Here is a 19206-nt window from a genome sequence, read left to right on the forward strand (position 1 = left end):
GTATATTTTATGTATTGCACTGCACTATTGCTGCAAAACAACAAATTTCACAACATATGTCACTGATTCTGACTAAACAAGGAAGTCCCCAAGAAGGCTAAAGGATCTGGCAAACATAGTTAAACACCAAATTTGAAACTCTACTGGGCTTTACTCCACTCCGTACACCACTAACTTCTAGGTGGCTCCACACCGCTTCCTTCCTACAAGTACAGCTACTTGTAATTCTTCTGCAGAAAAGGTTAACTTGCAGAGAAGTCTCAATTTGTCCTACTAAAAATAATGTATCAATTATTGACATTAAATAACATTTCATTGAAAAGCTGACATCCAAAAAATGCAACTGCCGTGACTTGCAAGGCTGGTAAAAAGGAACTGAAGTTTGGTTATTTTCCTAATGAAAATGTATACAACTCTGACTATAAATTACTCCCTCAAGTTATTTTAAATGAGAACTCCACATTAATCTGTACCAGAGAAAATTTGAAGGAATTTAATATACAGCTTTAAACATATGCACAGATTACAGGTGGGAATTAACTGAAGACTGCAACCCGGTCTCAGAATCTAAATGACTCTTTGTTTTTGTGTAGCCTTACAATGGACATTACGGCTTTGCATTCAAGTGCTCTTCATTCAATATCTTTCAGATTTTGATTCACATACCTTTTAAAACGCCATTAACATCAGCAGTAAACAGTAGGAAATGTTTTAACAAAACCAACCTGAAAAGTTTATTGACAGCCGACTACAGATTATATTAAAATGTTACAACTGAAAGCAAACTGTTTACAGTGTGAATAATCTCTGAAGAATGCAATACAAATAAAACCCTAAGCAAGTACTGAACTATAGACAGCACTTGGAAAAAATTTACACCTATATACATATAAACACCTACACAGTTGTCATATATGCCTCTATAATGAGACAATCCTCCAAAACTCATGGAATTTCTGATCACAGCAAGGGTGCTGGAGCTTTCCCCCTTAATGCTTACGATTATGGGGTGTTCGCGACCTGCAGAAGAAATGAGAGAAAGAAATAAATTAATAAGAGACAAGATTCCACTTCATTCACTAGCTAGAGTAATTAAAATTGTAGTATTTCGACTTAAGTTTTTAATTGCAAATTTTATCTTTATACATTCATACATAAAAAAGACCAATATGTTCGTGCCTTTTAACATTACTGGCCTTACAACTTTACAGATAAACGAAAGAAAATTGTATAAAATGTATACTACCTTGATCGTGATTTAGACTTGTGTTTGCGGCTTGCCTTCTTACCAGACCTTTGAGGTTTTTCCACTGATCTTGAGCGACTGCGTTTTGATTTCTTTGCCTTCTTCTCCCTGCTATCTGGAGAACGAGAGCTGCTCCTTGCACTAGATTCAGTGTCTGAGTGCTTTTTGACATCCTTTGCAGATCCTTTCTTGCTGGATTTGCTATCCTGCCTAGAATACTGCTGTGGAAGTTTACTGCAGGTACCACCTGGGTACATCCGGTCCAATTCCCTCTTGCGCTTCAGCTTACTCTCATCCTGACTGCTCGACTTGCGGCTGTCATTATCTTCTTTCTGTTTATCCTTACTCTTCTGTTTTTCTTTCTTTCTGTCCTGTTCCTTTTCCCTATCCCTTTTCTTCTCCTCTCTCTTCTTAACCCTCTCTGCACTCCCACTCCTAACCTTTTTCCTGTCCCTGTCTTTACTGCTGCCCCTTTGCTTCACTCTGCCTCCACTACGGCTCCTGCGCCTTTCGGGACTCCTCCGTCTTTCTTTGCTCCTGCTGCGACTGACACGCTTAGCATTGCTTTTGCTTCTGCTCCTGTGCCTGTCCCTGCTCCTTCTGCTCCGGGACACACTGCGGTGCCTATGCCGCTCTTTCTCCCAACTCCCAGTCCGACTGCTCCTCCTAGGCTGACCGCGGCTCCTGCTCCTGCTCCTCTCCCTCCTGTGCCTGCGGGAGTAACTCTGGCTTCTGCTCCGGCGCCTGGTTTTATGGGAAGGGGACCTGCTATGGCTCCACTTTTTCTTTCTTTTAGGTGAAAGGGAATAATTTGAGCTACTGCTGCTCTCTGTGCTGGCACTGGAGCTCGAGCTTCTAGATCTGCTGCTACTGCTGCTGCCACTGCCACTGCTGCTGCTGCTCACACTGCTACTGCTGGATGAGCTTCGGTTTCTGGGGGCCTTTTCCTTCAAACCTTTCTCACTAAAACTTTTGCCCACTTCTGAGTTGGGTTCAGTTTCACTGTGAGTTCTTTTCTTTTCAGGAATAGTCTCACAATCCCTTTCCTTCCCTTCCTGCTTTACTGCACCACCATGTTCTTTGCTCTGTTCTTTAGTATCCACCTCCCTGAAAACTTTGCCCTCCTGATGATGCTTTGTATCTGGGAAAACAGAAAGATAAAATATATTTTGAATTTACAAAATATTCATTACTTTTCAAAAGTTAACATTTTCTTAACACGCTAACACTTGAAAAGTTATTCATAAATTTTAATGAGAAGACTACCTTAATTAGCCTCAAAGTAATTTGAGACTGAGCATAGAATATCAGAGTTAAACAAGTTACTGAAAAAGAAATTACACTTTAGTGTGTGATGGGGTCCTGAATTACCCTTATGAACTGTGCTTTTTGAAAAGAGAGAGAGAGAGAGAGAGAGAGAGAGGGAGGGGTGAAGATTGCTTGGGGATGGTGTTATGTTTTCTCTGCAGCATGTTTATACTTCTGCAAGGACACTGGCAGCTTCTAAGTTCTTACAGAGAGAGAAGGGAGGAGTTACTTGATGGACAGTTGGTGTTCAGCACAACGGTATTTAAACCAGCGTAATTGCTTGTTTCACAGGACACAGGACACACAGACGCACAAGGGTGTGGTGAAATTACCACTATCCTGTTCAGGTGCCCACGAGTGTGGGGCCGTGGATCCATTACAAGGTATCAATCTGTGATTGTTAGTGCGTGAAAGAGTGACCTTGTGGAGTCTACTAGTGTGTCTAACCCTCGCCTGGGTTGGTAGATTATCATTCAAAGATGGTGCTCTTAAGTTGGTCAAGTTTGGCTAACTTGGAAGTTTTAGAGGACAATGGGAAGATCGATGGCATCAGCTCATCTGAAGAACTAAACACCTCTCTCTCTCCATCACTACTCAACTCAATACCACGAACTGAACTGAACCTTACTCATCACTGTAAAACTGTATCCATCTACCCCTAGGCTTAAAGAAGCTTGGTTTTTCTATTTCCACACATATATATAAAATCATTGCTAACCTGTTTTATATATCTGCATTCATATTACTGTTTTGTGTAGTTACTAATAAATACCATTAGTTTATAGCAATACCAGACTCCGAAGTGTTTTCCATTTCTGCTGGTTCTTTATTCCCGTCACGGGGTACGTGATAAGTGCAACACACACAAAATGCCGGATGAACTTAGCAAGTATTGGAGGGGTATAAATATTCAGTATTTTGGGCTGAGACCCTTCATTAGGACTTGGCTTAAAATGTCAGCTGTTTATTCCTCTGTATAGATGCTGACTTGTGTACGTGTTGCTGAAGATTTCCAGCATCTGCAGAATCTTGTGTTTATGATTTGCACCTTAATGTATTTCTTTATTTATTATTTAACCATGGAATAGACCCTTCAAGCCATGCTGCAGCAACCCTGACTTAACCCCAGCATAATCACAAGCCAAATTACTTTTTTTTGGTGTGCCTGCATGCTTGCGAGTCTGTGCATGTGTGTCTGCGTCCGTCATGATGTCTTTTTCATGGTTTTTACAAGGCGCGGAGCGAGAGAGAGAGAGAGAGAGAGAGAGAGAGAGAGAGAGAGAGAGACTGTGTGGCACGCCACTCCTCACACAGACATTTCCACAGTATTATCCCCCCTTTTTTATTTTACGAGGTCGAGTTGCGATCTCAACACTCAACCCAGCACAGATTGAAAGCATACTTGAGAGCTGACCCAACTGGTTTCGAACCCGGGAACCTCCGCTCCTGGGTCCAGCACCAATGTCACTGCGCCACCAGCCGACCCACAAACCAAATTACAATAACCAATTAACCTCCTGCCTAGTAAATCTTCGGACTGTGGAAGAAACCAGAGCACACTGAGGAAACCCACATGTTCAACAGGAGGACACAGGAAATCCTTAGAGGATGCCGGGATTGAACTTTGAACTCAGATGTCCCAAGCCCCAATAGTGTTGCACTAACCGCTACACTACTATAAAAGCCATGGGCCATTTTTGATCATACATTACAACAACTATTTAATGAGCCCAAACAGACATGCTAACATAGAACAGACAAACTTTTAACTCTATATTACTTGATCTGCACCACAGCCTTGGAAACTACATATGATATGCATTTTCCCATTATGTACGACTGAAGCCATGGATTGTTTAGAAGCCCTAGCTTCTCAGGGGAGGATTTACCCATGATGTTGGCAAACATGAAAACTGTTTTTGTAAATTTGCAGCCAAAAAAACAGAACAAACCAACACTTCATAACCTTGGTGCAGCGGAATGAAACGTTCTGAAACTTGCACAGATTATCTGCAACAATTACCAAAGTTCAAATGTTCGAAGTCAAAAGTACACTTATTATCAAATTTTGTGTATTATACACAACCTTGGGATACCTTACAAGCAGGCACAAAAAGAAACCAAACAGAATCCATTAAAAAAAAGCAAATGTGCAAAAACAAAACCAAATTGTGCAAATAAAAGCAAGCAAGATAAGTGTGAGGTGGTTCATTTTGGTAGGTCAAATATGATGGCAGTATTAATGGTAAGACTCTTGGCAGTGTGGAGGATCAGAGGCATCTTAGGGTCCGAGTCCATAGGACGTTCAAAGCAGCTGCGCAGGTTGACTCTGTGATTAAGAAGGCATATGGTGTATTGGCCTTCATTAATTGTGGAATTGAATTTAGGAGCCGAGACGTAATGTTGCAGCTATATAGGACCTTGGTCGGACCACTTGGAGTACTGTGCTTAGTTCTGGTCACCTCACTACAGGAAGGATGTGAAAACCACAGAAAGGGTGCAGAGGAGATTTACAAGAATGCTGCCTGGATTGGGGACCATGCCTTATGAAAACAGGTTGAGTGAACTCGGCCTTTTCTCCTTGGAGCGACGGAGGATAAGAGGTGACCTGATAGAGGTGTATAAGATGATGAGAGGCATTGATCATGTGGATAGTCAGAGGCTTTTCCCCAGGGCTGAAATGGCTGTCACAAAAGGACACAGGTTTAAGGTGCTTGGGAGTAAGTACAGAGGAGATGTCGGGGTAAGTTTTTTTTTATTACGCAGAAAGTGGTGAGTGCATGGAATGGGCTGCCGGCAACGGTGGTGGAGGCGGAAATGATAGGGTCTTTTAAGAGACTTTTGGATAGGTACACGGAGCTTAGAAAAATAGAGGGCTATGGGTAACCCTAGTAATTTCTAAGGTAGGGACAGGTTCGGCACAACTTTGTGGGCCAAAGGGCCAGATATGACCCAGGCTGTAAAATAGGGGACAAGGTCTCCTCTATACTCACTCTGAGCACCGGTGCCCCACAAGGCTGTGTACTCAGCCCCCTGCTGTACTCACTGTACACCCATGATTGTGTAGCAAAGTTTCCATCAATCTCAATATATAAGTTTGCTGATGACACAACAATTGTATGCCGTATCTTGGGTAATGATGAGTTTGAGTACAGAGAGGAAATTAAGAACCTGGTGGCATGGTGCGAAGACAATAACCTATCCCTCAACGTCAGCAAGACGAAAGAATTGGTTGTTGACTTCAGAAGGAGCAGCGGACCACACAACGCCATTTACATTGGTGGTGCGCAAGTGGAACATGTCAAAAGCTTTAAGTTCCTTGGGGTCAATATCACAGATAACTGGACTTGGTCCAACCAAGCAGAGTTCACTGCCAAGAAGGCCCACCAGCACCTTTACTTCCTGAGAAAACTAAAGAAATTTGGCCCGTCCCCTAAAACCCTCACTCATTTTTATAGATGCACCATAGAAAGCATTCTTCTAGGGTGCATCACAACCTGGTATGGAAGTTGTCCTGTCCAAGACCAAAAGAAGCTGCAGAAGATCGTGAACACGGCGCAGCACATCACACAAACCAATCTTCCGTCCGTGGATGCACGCTGTCGGATCAGTGCTGCCAGGATAATCAAGGAAACGACCCACCCAGCCAACACACTTTTCGTCTCTCTTCCCTCCGGGAGAAGGCTCAGGAGCTTGAAGACTCATACGGCCACAGTTGGGAACAGCTTCTTTCCAACTGTGATAAGACTACTGGACGGATCCTGACCCGGATCTGGGCCATACCCTCCAAATATCCGGATCTGCCTCTCGGTGTTTTTGCACTATCTTAATTTCCATTTTCTTATTTTCTATTTATGATATATAATTTAAATTTTTAATATTTACTAATGTTTACTATTTAATATTTGTAATCCAGGGAGTGGGAAGCGCAGAATCAAATATCGCTGTGATGATTGTACATTCTAGTACTAATTGTTTGGTGACAATAAAGTATTGTGCTGTAGGTTTTCTATGTTTCAAAGAACTGAGTTCATGAAGGAAAGTCCACTGCCCAACACCAATCATCACTGGAGCCAATCCAGCTGCTCATTAGTTGTAGGCCACAGCCTCAGTTCAGCGCAGTGACAAGTAAATCTCACGGAGCAGCTAGCTGAACCAGCCTGTCCCTCGACTTTGGCCCCAACACCGAGATCTTTCCAATCTGGCCCAGCGCCAAAAACATCCAACCTCGGGTTGTTCCTCGCTCTCAGACCCAGGCCCTGCCGCTTCGCTACACTCTCGTGCCTGGACCTCACCACCTCAATTCGGTCTTGCCTTGGTTCTGCACATCAAAGAGCCTCCAAGTCCGTTCCAGCAATGGCCCCAAGTATTGGCTCAATCCGCACTCTTGGGCCCAGGCCCCAACACCTCAATTCAGCCTGTAAACATCATGCCAGAACCGTCCTGCACCAAGACTTCAGTTCACAACCACAAAAATGCCAGGTCATACAGGCTGTTCAAAAACTCAACTCTGAAAGGGAAGTTACAGGCTACTGATTGCAATAATCGCATCCAAGAAAAAAAGTGTGAATAGGGTAATTTTGTTTGCTACTGACAAAAGTTGCTGTGCTTCACTAGCACCAGCTTAAACTGTTGTAAATTCCACATACCATCTTGTCATGAGAAAGAGTGTTTACTTTGTCAGCATAGATTTTTGCCCCCTCTCACCTGTTATTTTCTAGTAAGGCAGAAGACTACTGAACTGATAGCTGCCGTAACTTTAAGTACAAGAATTAATCTGCTGTGTGGATGTATGTGAAGATATTTAAAAGACCACATTCTGTGGGGAAGTATAGTATGTGAAGATATTTGAAAGACCATTAGGCCATTGTTGGAGCGGACAGTGTTAGAGTAGTTATTTGAGGCTTTAGCTTTGGGAGACGCGGGTGAGAAAAGGCGGTAAAACTGTCGGTAGATTTTCTCCCCCCCGTTTGCATATTGTTTCCTTCTTTATATTTGCACAGTTGGAACAGCAGCAATGCCAGGCAGGATAACTGAATGCTCATTTGCAGGATGTGGGAAGGCAGGGATCTCCAGTGTCTGACGACTCCAGCTGCAGCTTTTGATACTCCATGTTCAGGAGATGGAGCTGGAATGGGAACTGAATGAATTCCGGAGGCTGGGGGGGTGGTTTGATAGATAGGACATATAGAGAAGTAGTTACACCCAAGGTGCAGGACACAGAAGACTTGGTGACAGTTAAAAAGGGAAAAACATGTTAAACAGCCAGTGCAGAGTACCCCTGTGGCCATCCCCATCAAAAACAAGTATACCACTTTGGATAGCGTTGAAGGGAATGACCTACCAGAGGAAAGTCGCAGCAGTCAGGCCTCTGGTACTGAGTCTGACTCTGTGATACAGAAGGGAAGGGGGGAGCAGAGGTGAGCTGTGGTGATAGGGGATTCGTTAATTAGGGGAACAGAAAAGAGGTCTGTGGACAGGAACGAGATTCCTGGATGGTATGTTGCCTCCCAGGTGCCAAGATCTGGGACATGTTGGATTGGATCCTCAGTATTCTTAAATGGGAGGGTGAGCAGTCAATGTGATCCATGTATGTACCAATGACGTAGGTAGCAAGAGTGACAAGGTTCTGCAAAGTGAGTTCAGGCAGTAAGGTTCTAGGTTAAAGGACAGGACCTCTAGGGTTATGATCTCAGGATTGTTAACAGCGCCATGTGCTAGTGAGGCCAGAAATAGGAACAGTTTAACATTTAGCTAAGGAGTTGATGTAGGAGGGAGGTGTCAAGTTTTTTGGGCTGTCTTTCAGGGAAGGTAGGACGCGTACCGAAGAGACGGATTGCACCTGAACTGGAGGGGGACTAATATCCTGGCAGTAAGGTTTGATAGTGCTGCACATAGGAGGGTGTGGTTGAACTAAAGTTGCAGGGAGATGGGAACCGGAGTGCCAAAGCAGATATTGGAGAGGTTGTGGATACAGATGTTGTTAAGACCTCAGATAAAGCCAGGAATCAAAAGGTTGAGTGTGGTGCAACTAATGTTCCTGAGCTGCGTAAGTTTCAATGCAAGAAGTACTGTAGGAAAGGCAGATGAGCCCAGGGCATGGATCTACACCTAAAATTATGAGACTTGGTTGCAGGAGGGGCAGGACTAGCAGCTCATTATTCTGGGCTTCTGTTGTTTCAGACACGATAGAGGGGGAGGGATTAAAGGAAGAGGGATGGCATTACTATTCAGGGAAAATGTCATGGCAGTGCTCTGCAGAACAGACTGGAGAACTGGTGTAGTAAGGTGTTATGGGTGGAACTGAAAAATAAGAAAGGTATGACCATGTTAATGGTACTATATTATAGACCACCCAACCATCTGCGGGATTTAGAGAAACAAAATGTAGAGAGATAGCAGACTGTTGCAAAAAACAAAAGGTTGTTACAGCAGATGATTTTAACTTTCCACGTATTGACTGTGACTCCCAGTCTGTAAAAGGACTAGATGGGATAGAGATGGTCAAATGTGTTCAGGACAAAGTTTCCTTAACCAGCACATAGAAGTCCCAATGAAAGAATGTGATCATAATGCCATTAGTTTCAAAGTAAATATGGAAAAGGATAGGTTTGATCTGCAGGTTAAGATTCTAAAATGGAGAAAGGCTAATTTTGATGGTATCAAAAATGATCTGGCAAGTGTGGACTAGGGAAGGCTGTTTTCTGCCAAAACAGTACTTGGTAAGTGACTGGGCTTCAAAATAGAAATTTTGAGAGTATAAAGCTTGTAATTTCCTGTCAGAATAAAAGGCAGAACTTTTAAGGAATCTTCGTTTTCAAACAATATTGAGGTCCTGGTTAAGGTGCATAGAAGCTATAGGCAGGTAGAAACAAATAAGATGCTTATGGAGTATAAGAAATGCAAGAAAACACTTGGAAAAATCAGGAGGGCTAAAAGAAGGGGAAGGAGAATCCCAAGGGATTCTACAGATATTTTAAGAGCAAAAGGATTGCAAGAGATAAAGTCGGTCTTCTGGAAGATTAGAATGGTAATCTATTTGTAGAGCCAAAGGAGATGGGGGAGATCTTAAATGGATTTTTTGCATATGTATTTTCTTGGGAAATGGATATATATATAGCGAGGCAAAGCAGCAGCAAGTTCATGGACCTGATACAGATTACAGAGGAGACATTTGCTGTCTTGAGGCAAATTAGGGTGGATAAATCCCAAAGGTCTGATAAGATGTTTCCTCAGACCCTGTAGGAGGCAAGTACAAAAATTGCAGGGGCCCTAGCAGAGAAATATAAATTAATCTTAGCAACAGGTAGGGTACTGGAGAATTGGAGGATAGCTGTTTATGAAAGGATCTAAAGATAAACCAGGAAATTATAGGCCAATGAGCCTGACATCAGTATTGCAAAAGTAACTGGAAGGTATTCTAAGAGATGGGATATATGAGTATTTGGATAGACATGGACTAAATAGGGATAGTCAACATGGCTTCGTGAATGGTAGGTCATGACTAACCAATCTTATCCTGTTTTTCGAGGAAGTTACTAGGAAGGTTGATGAAGACAGGGCTGTGGGTGTTGTCTACATGGACTTCAGCAAGGCACTTGACAAGGTCCCGCATAGAAGGTTGGTCACAAAGGTTCAGTTGCTCGACATTCAAGATGATGTAGTAAAGTAGATTAGTCATTGGCTTTGTTGGAGAAGCCAGAGTGGTAGTAGATGGTTGCCTCTCTGACTGAAGGCCTGTGACTAGTGGAGTGCTACAGGGATCGGTGTGGGTTCATTGTTGTTTGTCATCGAAATCAATTATCTGGATGATAATGGGATAAACTGGATCAGCGATTTGTGGATTACACCAAATTTGTATAGACACGTGGATGGTTGGATATGGAAGGCTATGGTCCCAGTGCAGGTCGATGGGAGCGGCAATTTAAATGGCTCGACATAGACTAAATGGGCCGAAGATCCTGTTTCTTTGGTGTATTTTTCTTTGACTATGTACTGTTTATGAAGATATTTAAAAGACCACATTCCACATAGTTTATTCATAAGCTAACCACCCATATAATTAACATGATATACTTGAGCATTTCCTGTCTTATAAAGAACGCAACATTATAAAATGCTTTTGCTTTAGTGGGAGTACAGATATAGCCTTGTAAATTCACATTGTAAATAACTTGCATTAGTGCAATGAATGGTTGTGCGAAGCTTAAACAAGGAACACAATATGCTGGGGTGTTCTTACAGCCAAGACCCTGCATGAACCATTTTTCAAACTGCTAATGGTATCAAAACATTAATTAGAAAGGTCACATCCCAATAAAAATTGCATTAATCCAGAACTCTGATCAGATTCCTTTGTAAGTAGCAGATTGCAAAGTTAAACCTGCCTAAAAGCAGATAGGTTGGGAATATGCTGCATTCAGTTTCTAAACTAAACGAATTTCAAGCAGAAGCGGACTGCCACAGAAGTCCGCAGTCTCACTGTCTAATGCAAGAAGCAGAAGGACACATCGAGGAGAGGAAGTACAGTTATCTTTCTCACATCAAAACTGGCAAAAGTCCTCTGACAACAAAAGTCGGTGATCAAAAATTTGATTCTGAATCCTGAGCAGAGATCAAGAAAAAGCTAAGTAGTAAAATTAAAGATTTTTAAATAATGTAACTCTGGGCAGCAGTCATACCTTCCATTTGTTTCTCCTGCTGCTGTTGCAGCAACAGCTGTAATTCCCTTTCTTTGCGTCTGAAGGCATCTTGTTTTTGTCTGATTCTACGGTGCAATTCTTCGTCATCTGTATCTGAGGATTCAGAGGCTCTCTCACTTCTCTCATCTTCACTGTCAGATCCATACCCGCCCAGTCCACCTGCACATAAAAACCCCAGTTTCTTTCACAGTGGAAATCAAACACATGCTTTTAAGCACATTGTACATTTAGTTTATTATGTACTTTGTTTGATTTATTCAAATCCTGAACCACCAAAAGTCTTTCTACATTATGGCATAATAGATTTCAATAACACAATCAAAGCCACATTATCCAAAAAAAATCTGAACAAAAACATCCAGTTCGGAGCTCCTGACAGTAATTTAAAATATAAAAGTTTAAATTTAACATTGTGGAAAGAAAACTTAGAATGGGGATGTAGCTAAACTGGGGTAGTAACAACTCAACTGGGGCAGCGTGGTCATGTAGCAGTTGCGTAACCCTTGTGAGCATTAATCTGTGGCAATCTTGTATTTTTAACAGACCATAAAACATAGAAGCCAGATCAGGCCATTCAGCCCCCCAAGTCTGCTCTGCTATTCCATCATGGCTGATTTATTATCCCTCTCAACCCCATTCTCCTGCCTTCTCCCAGTAACCTTTGATGTGCCAACTAAACAAGAGCCTATCAAACTCAGCTTTAGGTATGCTCAATGAATCGGCCTCCACAGTGGTCTGTGGCAATGAATTCCAGATTCACTACGCTCTCGCTAAAGAAAGTCCTCCTCCTCTCTATCCTAAATGGACAACTCCCTATTTTGAGACTGATTCCTCTGGTCCTAGACTCCCTCACTTTCTCTCCACGTCCATTCTATGTAGGCCTTTCAATATTTCGTAGGTCTGAATGAGATTCCTTCCCCACCCCCCCACCCAATTCTTCTAGAATCCAACAAGTAATAGCTTATTTGAAGACATTTAAGCTCTGCAGGTCTGGAGCATCTCCTGATGACTTAATATATAAATCCAACTGTGCTTCTCAGATGACAACTTTCCCCAATTTTAACTCAGTCTGCTGTCATTGAATTGCACAGCAGCTCCTGGGAAGTTATTTATGGATTAGTTGGGAAGAGAAACAAAGCAGTAATATTTTTGAACCTTGACTATCATTTACTCTTCCACAGGAAACCATGCATGAGGACAAATGAGAGAGTCTTTGATCAGACTCATGACTTCATGGTAAAGGTAGAAATGGGCTGCAAGTCCCTATGAACTGCAACCAGTCACAACTCAGCTTAAGGAAAGAAAACAAAGTCAACCACAAAATAATACCTCTTAAACAATTAAAATTATGTTCAACTTTATCCTAACTAAAGCAAAGTAAATACATTTTCTTCAAAGCTTGGCTAATCCTTTTAAAAAGGTATTTTTTTCCTGATAGTTTCAATAAAAATGGTTCAGTGAATATTATTTATTAATTTGAAGCATTTTTTCAAGTTTGAGGTGGGCCATATTTGCTAACAAAGAAGGGAAATAAAAAGCACTACTTGACAAGATTTCCTATTTTTCAGTAACGGAATGTTATTTCTTCTGAGACTTTTTTGTAAATAAACATTCCTGGTAAACATAAAAAATGCAGACAAGAGTCACTGTAATACACCATTAACAAAAAGAAAACTGAATTATTATTAATTTTGAGAAGTGGCAACATCAATAATACAGGTAGACTATCCTGGAAAATGCTTAACATTATGAAAAGCAGTTCATTCCCTGCAATATACAATTACAAATGCAGACACAGATTCCCAAATTTTATTTTGGGACAGTTGAGGTATTAAGTCATTATTTCCTTAGTGGTGAATATTTTAAATAACACAATTCAACAATTAATTTGTCTCAGCAACCTTACTCTGTGAAAGTTATAGCTTTTGTAATACACTATTCACAACAAAAGTAGTATTGCCACCAAAAATAAGGGTATTAGATATTTAAAGCTTCTTGGCTCCCCCACAGTAATTGGCACTGTTGTAGAGTCAGAGTTGTACAGCATATAAACAGGCCCTTCCCCCAACTAGGTCCACACACACTAATCCCATTTTTCTGAATTTGGTCCTGCTATGCCTTACCTATTCAAGTGCAATTCTAAATGCAGCGATTGTATCTGATATCACTATCACCTCTGCTGGTTAGTTCCAGATGTCAACCACTTACTATATAACCCTCAAATCCCATTGAAAATTCCTTCCTCTCTACTTAAACCTATGCCATCTTATTTTTGATACCTTTACCTTGCATACTCTTTCCTAACAATGCCTCTTACAATTTTATACACTTCTATCAGGTCACCTCTTAGTCTCCTTTGTTCCAGGGATAACAAGCCCAACGTAACCAATCTCTCCCTACAAGTCCTCCAATCCAAGCAGCATCCTAGTGAATCCCCTCTGCATTCTTTTGAGAGCAGATGGGACAATTTGCATCATGCACTGAGGGGAAGAATACATGTTGGGAAATTAATCTGTTCTGGAATGTCAGCCAGACCGCTTGGTTGCTAGCATTGTCGAAACATTACAAGCAATGTTTTCATAAGTTTATACAGGAAGCTGCACCTGGATAAGAAAACAGACTCAAAAATGCATAATTGTCACCTTTTGATCAGTATAATGTTCATGATGACAGTTAAAAAGTACAAAGGAACACACACGCACATACACATACACACACGCACACATATATATATTCAGGTTTAAATTGTGAACAAACCCCCTTTCTCCCATTACCCCTGTTTTCTTACAAATGATGTTACTTACCAAGTCCAGTTAGAGAAGCCAGTGCACTGGACTGCGCCAGCTGTTTTGCAGGAGCTTTGTATCACATCAACAACAGGAACAACATGTTAACACTTTTTCAAAGTCATGATTTTCTATGGCATTGCAAAACTGTACTACTACAGCTGCTTTGCAAGGGAGAGAAGAAACATTATAAACAAAAAGATCCATTCAAGAGCACAGTCCTTCACATAACAGGCACATTTTTAAAACAATTTTATATTACCTAAAACAAAATTAGTTAGCATCTACGAACATGAAATGTAAGGCGTGCTTCTCTAATAATGCACCATCAACTAAGAAGGAATAAAAGGATTTTTATCTCATGTGGTATTTTAAATATGGTAGGAGATACACTTTTCAAAAATAAATCTTCTGATAATTTTCCAGCATTTAGGGAAGCAAGACCTGAAAATATAGTGAAATGCTGACATTAAAAATAAGTTTTACATCTCAATGTGGAAATACTATATATAGCAAATTGTTAAAGAGTAGGATGATTATATCACATTAAACTGAAATTAGATCAATTTTTGACCCTTAAAGTCAAAAGTGTGTACATCTTAAAAATATGCACTGCATTTATAATCCAAGAAACACAGTTCAGAGTTTACTACTGAACTATTGCACTGTGATTGTGCACTAATAGAGATAGATCACTGTAAATGTATTACACTATTGTGGAACACGACAAACTTAAATCCATCATGGTGATGATAAAACCAATCAAATCTTAATGGATATTGAAAACAGACTCCAAATTTGCTAAATTCAGTAAAGGGACCTGCAATTTATTCTCATTTGTAACCAAGAAAAAAAAACTGTATAAGAAATTGCATTAATTCCTGAACTATCAGGACAACTGCCGTAGTTTTACCAGAATAAAAGAAATGCATTCTTTTTAACTATTCACTTACTGAAATAATATTATAATAAATCCAAGCTTCTTTTTGAATGGTTACACTTAATAACAGTCAGAAATATCAGAGATCCCAAAACTTCCTTCTATGGACATAATTTTCAGATCACAACAGCTGAAAACCTGTTTAGTGATGCATTTTAGACAAATATCATTGGTGTTTCAAGTATTGGGATATTTTGAAATTTTAGATTTTCAAATTTGGTGAGAGTATTAGTTTTGTTAACTGAAAGTATTTGCTTTGTGTACAGTAAAATCCCATTTAACCAAACCCTTGAAACAAAGAGAGTTGTAACTTAAAAAAAAACAAACCATGAAATATCATTTGACTAATAGAGATCCTGAATGTCTTCTGAAACAATTAAAGAGATCAGTGATCAACCCTAAATAATTTGTAATCTATTTAAAATACACAATGCATGGGCATCTGTGAATTTCACACATATTTCTTTTAGTTTGCTATCTTGCTGCCAAGGAATGTATTCACATTACTGGTGCATGTAGTCAAAGGAATTCCTACAAGACTCCCTGCCAACAGACAGATTTGCATCCTGACATCTAGGCCGATCATTAATCTACTAAACTGCTAAACTTTTGAACTATGCTCCAAAACTGTGGAATTAAGTAATTAAAAACTAATAAAGGATACACTCAGTTGACACTTTTAAACACCGGCTCAAAACATATTTAACTTTGCTTTTAACTAACATCTTTTTATTTTGAATTTTTATTCATTTTAATGGTTGCACTTTATCTCATTGTAAAGCACTTTGAACCATCTGTATGAGAAGTACTCCATAAATAAGTTATTATTATTAAAATTTAGTTTGTAAACCATTAATGAAAACGCTCAGGGTAAAGCAATATTTTTTAATGTTTTGCGCTGTACTGTTGCTGCAAAGCACACGTTGCACGGCATATGTCAGTGATGATAAACCTCATTCTGACTCTGTTCTACACATCCCCGACCCACCTTCTCTCACTGAAAACTATCTTACAACTTTATATTTCCCCTTCTGACAGAGTCACAGGCCTGAAACCTTGACTGTTTCTCTCCTCACAGATGCTGCCTGACTGCTGAATTTCACCAGCATTTTGGCGTTTTGTTTCAGAATTCTGGCACCTGCAGTTTTTAAAAAAATAATTTTCAGAAATCATTTATCAGCTTTACAGATTATAAAGAACTAAAAATTTTAAAAATACTGTACCTTTAAATAAACAGTTATTAATTTCATTTGTAGGCTATAATTTCATCCATTCCATCAATTGTGTATTCACACATATTTCAGATATCAAAACTATTTATGAATTCAGCATTAAGTTTAATATTTTTGTTTCATTTAGAGATACGGTACAGAACAGGCCCTTCTGATCCAATAAGCTGCAACGCCCAACAACACACGGATTTAACCCTAACCTAATCGCTGGACAATTTACAATAACCAATTAACCTACTAACTGGTACGTCTTTGGACTGTGGGAGGAAACCAGAGCACTTGGAGGAAAGACATGTGGTTCACGGGGGAACAAACTTCCTTTTCACCGGAAATGAACTCTAAACTCTGATGCCCTGAGCTGCAGTAACGTTGCACTAACCGTTCCACCACCACTAGCATTAGTAGATACCACCGGCACACGTCAAGAAATCTGTTGTTTTGCGGCTTCAGTACATTGCAATACATAATAAAAACTATAAATTATAATAAGAAATATATTTCAAAATTTAATTAATTTAGTACAAAAAGAACTCAAAAAGAAAATATATAGTGAGGTGCATGAGTTTATTGTCCATTTGGAAATGTGATGGTAAAGGGGAAGAAGCTATTCTTGAAACATTGACTAACTGTTATTCTATTTACTGAAGAATTAAGTTATGATGGAGAATGGAAAATAATTGTCAATTCATGGAATAAGGTAAAGAAGCATGAGAAGAAGCTCACTGATGCATAAACAGGTCAAATATTCTATTTAGTCAATGGAAAAATTACATATTCCTAATAGTTAAATTTATTGCTCTTAGCTTCCTTAGCTCTTAGTTTTTCTTATCAACCTTTGCCAACAAAATTAGCTCAAAGTGGAATAACTAATACAGCAGCAGATCTGCAGGCATATTTCACTCTATCTTTCTAAATTCTAGCCTGACACATTTTGCATTTCTCATTTTTTTAAAATTTACAGACGCAGCGCAGAATAGGCCCTTCTGGCCTTTCGAACCGCGCCCAGAAAACAACCGGTCAACCCAATCCTAATCCAGGACAATTTACAATGACCAATTAACCTACTAACTGCACGTCTCTGGGCTGTGGGAGGGAACGAGAGCACTCGGAGGAAATCTATGCACACACGGGGACGATGTACACTCAGAGGAACTCCACGCACACACGGGGACGACGTACACTCGGAGGAAGTCCACACACACACGGGGACGACGTACGCTCGGAGGAACTCCACACACACACACACGGGGACGACGTACAGTCGGAGGAACTCCACGCACACACGAGGAGGACATACACTCCACGCACACACGAGGACGACGTACACTCGGAGGAACTCCACGCACACACGAGGAGGACGTACGCTCGGAGGAATTCCACGCACACACGAGGAGGACGTACGCTCGGAGGAACTCCACACACACACGAGGAGGATGTACACTCGGAGGAACTCCACGCACACACGAGGAGGACATACACTCCACGCACACACAGGGACGACGTACACTCCGAGGAACTCCACGCACACACGTGGAGGACATACGCTCGGAGGAATTCCACACACACATGGGGAGGATGTACAAACTTGTTTACAGAGAAGGCCGGAATTGAACGCCGAACTCTCATGCTCCGAGATGTAATGGCGTTACATTTAACTGGTACACCACCGTGGCTTTGTTGGGAATTCAGTCCACAATGGTCTGTCTCAACTGGTGAACACTGAAACTAAATCAGAATCCTTGTTTGCTTCACTTCCATGTTCCACAAATGTTTGATTTAATGAGGTTTTACTGTAACATTTATTCACATCTGCCATTTTAATTGTAAATCTATATCATAGGGTGTGTAATACATGTGAGAAATGTTAATTTGAGAGTGGATTACTTCTTAGGAATAAATGCAATTTTCTTCAACTTTCTTTAACATTTTAAATCTACTGTCAAGCAAAATAAAAAATGTAAATTGCAAAATACATCATGTCTTAAGGAATTAACACCTGTTCCAGACAATATGCTTCAACTTTTGTTATATTATACAATTCATTTAATTAAAAATACTCAAAGATTTCAAGTACCTTTAGTGGCTTTACGGTGGGCTTCTCTGGCAACATAATATATCTCTTCATTTGTTACTTCCAAAAGTACCTCTGTAAGCAGCATCTTCATCATTATCATCTGGGATCAAGATTTAAATAGACACCACATTAAAACACGGGCTCAGAAAGAAGCATAAGAAACTTGATAAAGGTGTTTAAGATGGTTAAATTGGTTGGATAACCAGAGGCTTTTTCCCCAGGGCAAAAATAATTAATACCAGGGAGCATAATTTTAAGGTGAAAGTATAGGGCGGATGTTAAAGGTAAGTTCTGTTTTTTTTATATACAGAGTGTGGTGGGTGTGTGGAACACCCTGCCAGGGATCGTGGCATTGGCAGATACATTACAGGCATTAAAGAAACATTTAGATAGGCACATATGGAAGATAAAAATGAGGAGTTATGCAGGCGGGAAGGGTCTTGGAGTAGGTTAAATTTTGGTGCAACATCATGGGCTCTACTGTGCTGTAGAGTTCTATGTTCTAAAGCAGAAAACAACCATAATTTTTAGAGATTTGGTAATTATCAGTGTACTACATCAAACTTTTCATTTAACAATTCTATGTAGATGCACCTGAACCTTGCCAGTGAAGCAACAGTGTTTGTTGCTTACCTGGACGAGTTTTCTTTGGTGATATCTATGACATGGACAGCCTTATTCTCAACCTATGTTGTTGCTGAGACTATGCTTTAAGGGACACCTGGTAGAGCACAACTATAATGTCGTCATGCCGGCTGAGCATCCCAATCACAAAGAATTTTCACACGCATACATCCAAACTGTTTCCAGGAACAACTTTCAGCCAAGCAAATTCCAAAATATTTCTAAAATATTCACCTGATGTAATTATAACCTTTACAAATGATGTCTGTACATTTCCACAAGGCAGCTTCCCAT

At 40.3% G+C, this 19206-nt stretch overlaps 1 protein-coding gene across 5 annotated transcripts in view; it reads right to left on the minus strand.

Annotated features, from left to right (window-relative positions):
* Positions 1-470: 470 nt before the first annotated feature.
* pnisr (PNN-interacting serine/arginine-rich protein) overlaps positions 471-19206 on the minus strand; it is a 44350-nt gene continuing 25614 nt past the window's right edge. For 2 of the 5 annotated variants that reach the window (XM_072245668.1, XM_072245661.1), the window contains exons 8-12: positions 18289-18388; positions 14061-14114; positions 11236-11415; positions 1247-2387; positions 471-1020 (exon numbers count right to left, since the gene is read on the minus strand). In XM_072245668.1, the coding sequence (XP_072101769.1) occupies positions 990-1020; positions 1247-2387; positions 11236-11415; positions 14061-14114; positions 18289-18388 (1506 nt within the window). In that variant the 3' untranslated portion in view covers positions 471-989. The other 3 variants (XR_011883431.1, XR_011883432.1, XM_072245676.1) reach the window with 3 other exon arrangements.

This window comes from Mobula birostris, chromosome 2, assembly GCF_030028105.1.
Source record: "Mobula birostris isolate sMobBir1 chromosome 2, sMobBir1.hap1, whole genome shotgun sequence".
Taxonomy (NCBI): domain Eukaryota; kingdom Metazoa; phylum Chordata; class Chondrichthyes; order Myliobatiformes; family Myliobatidae; genus Mobula; species Mobula birostris.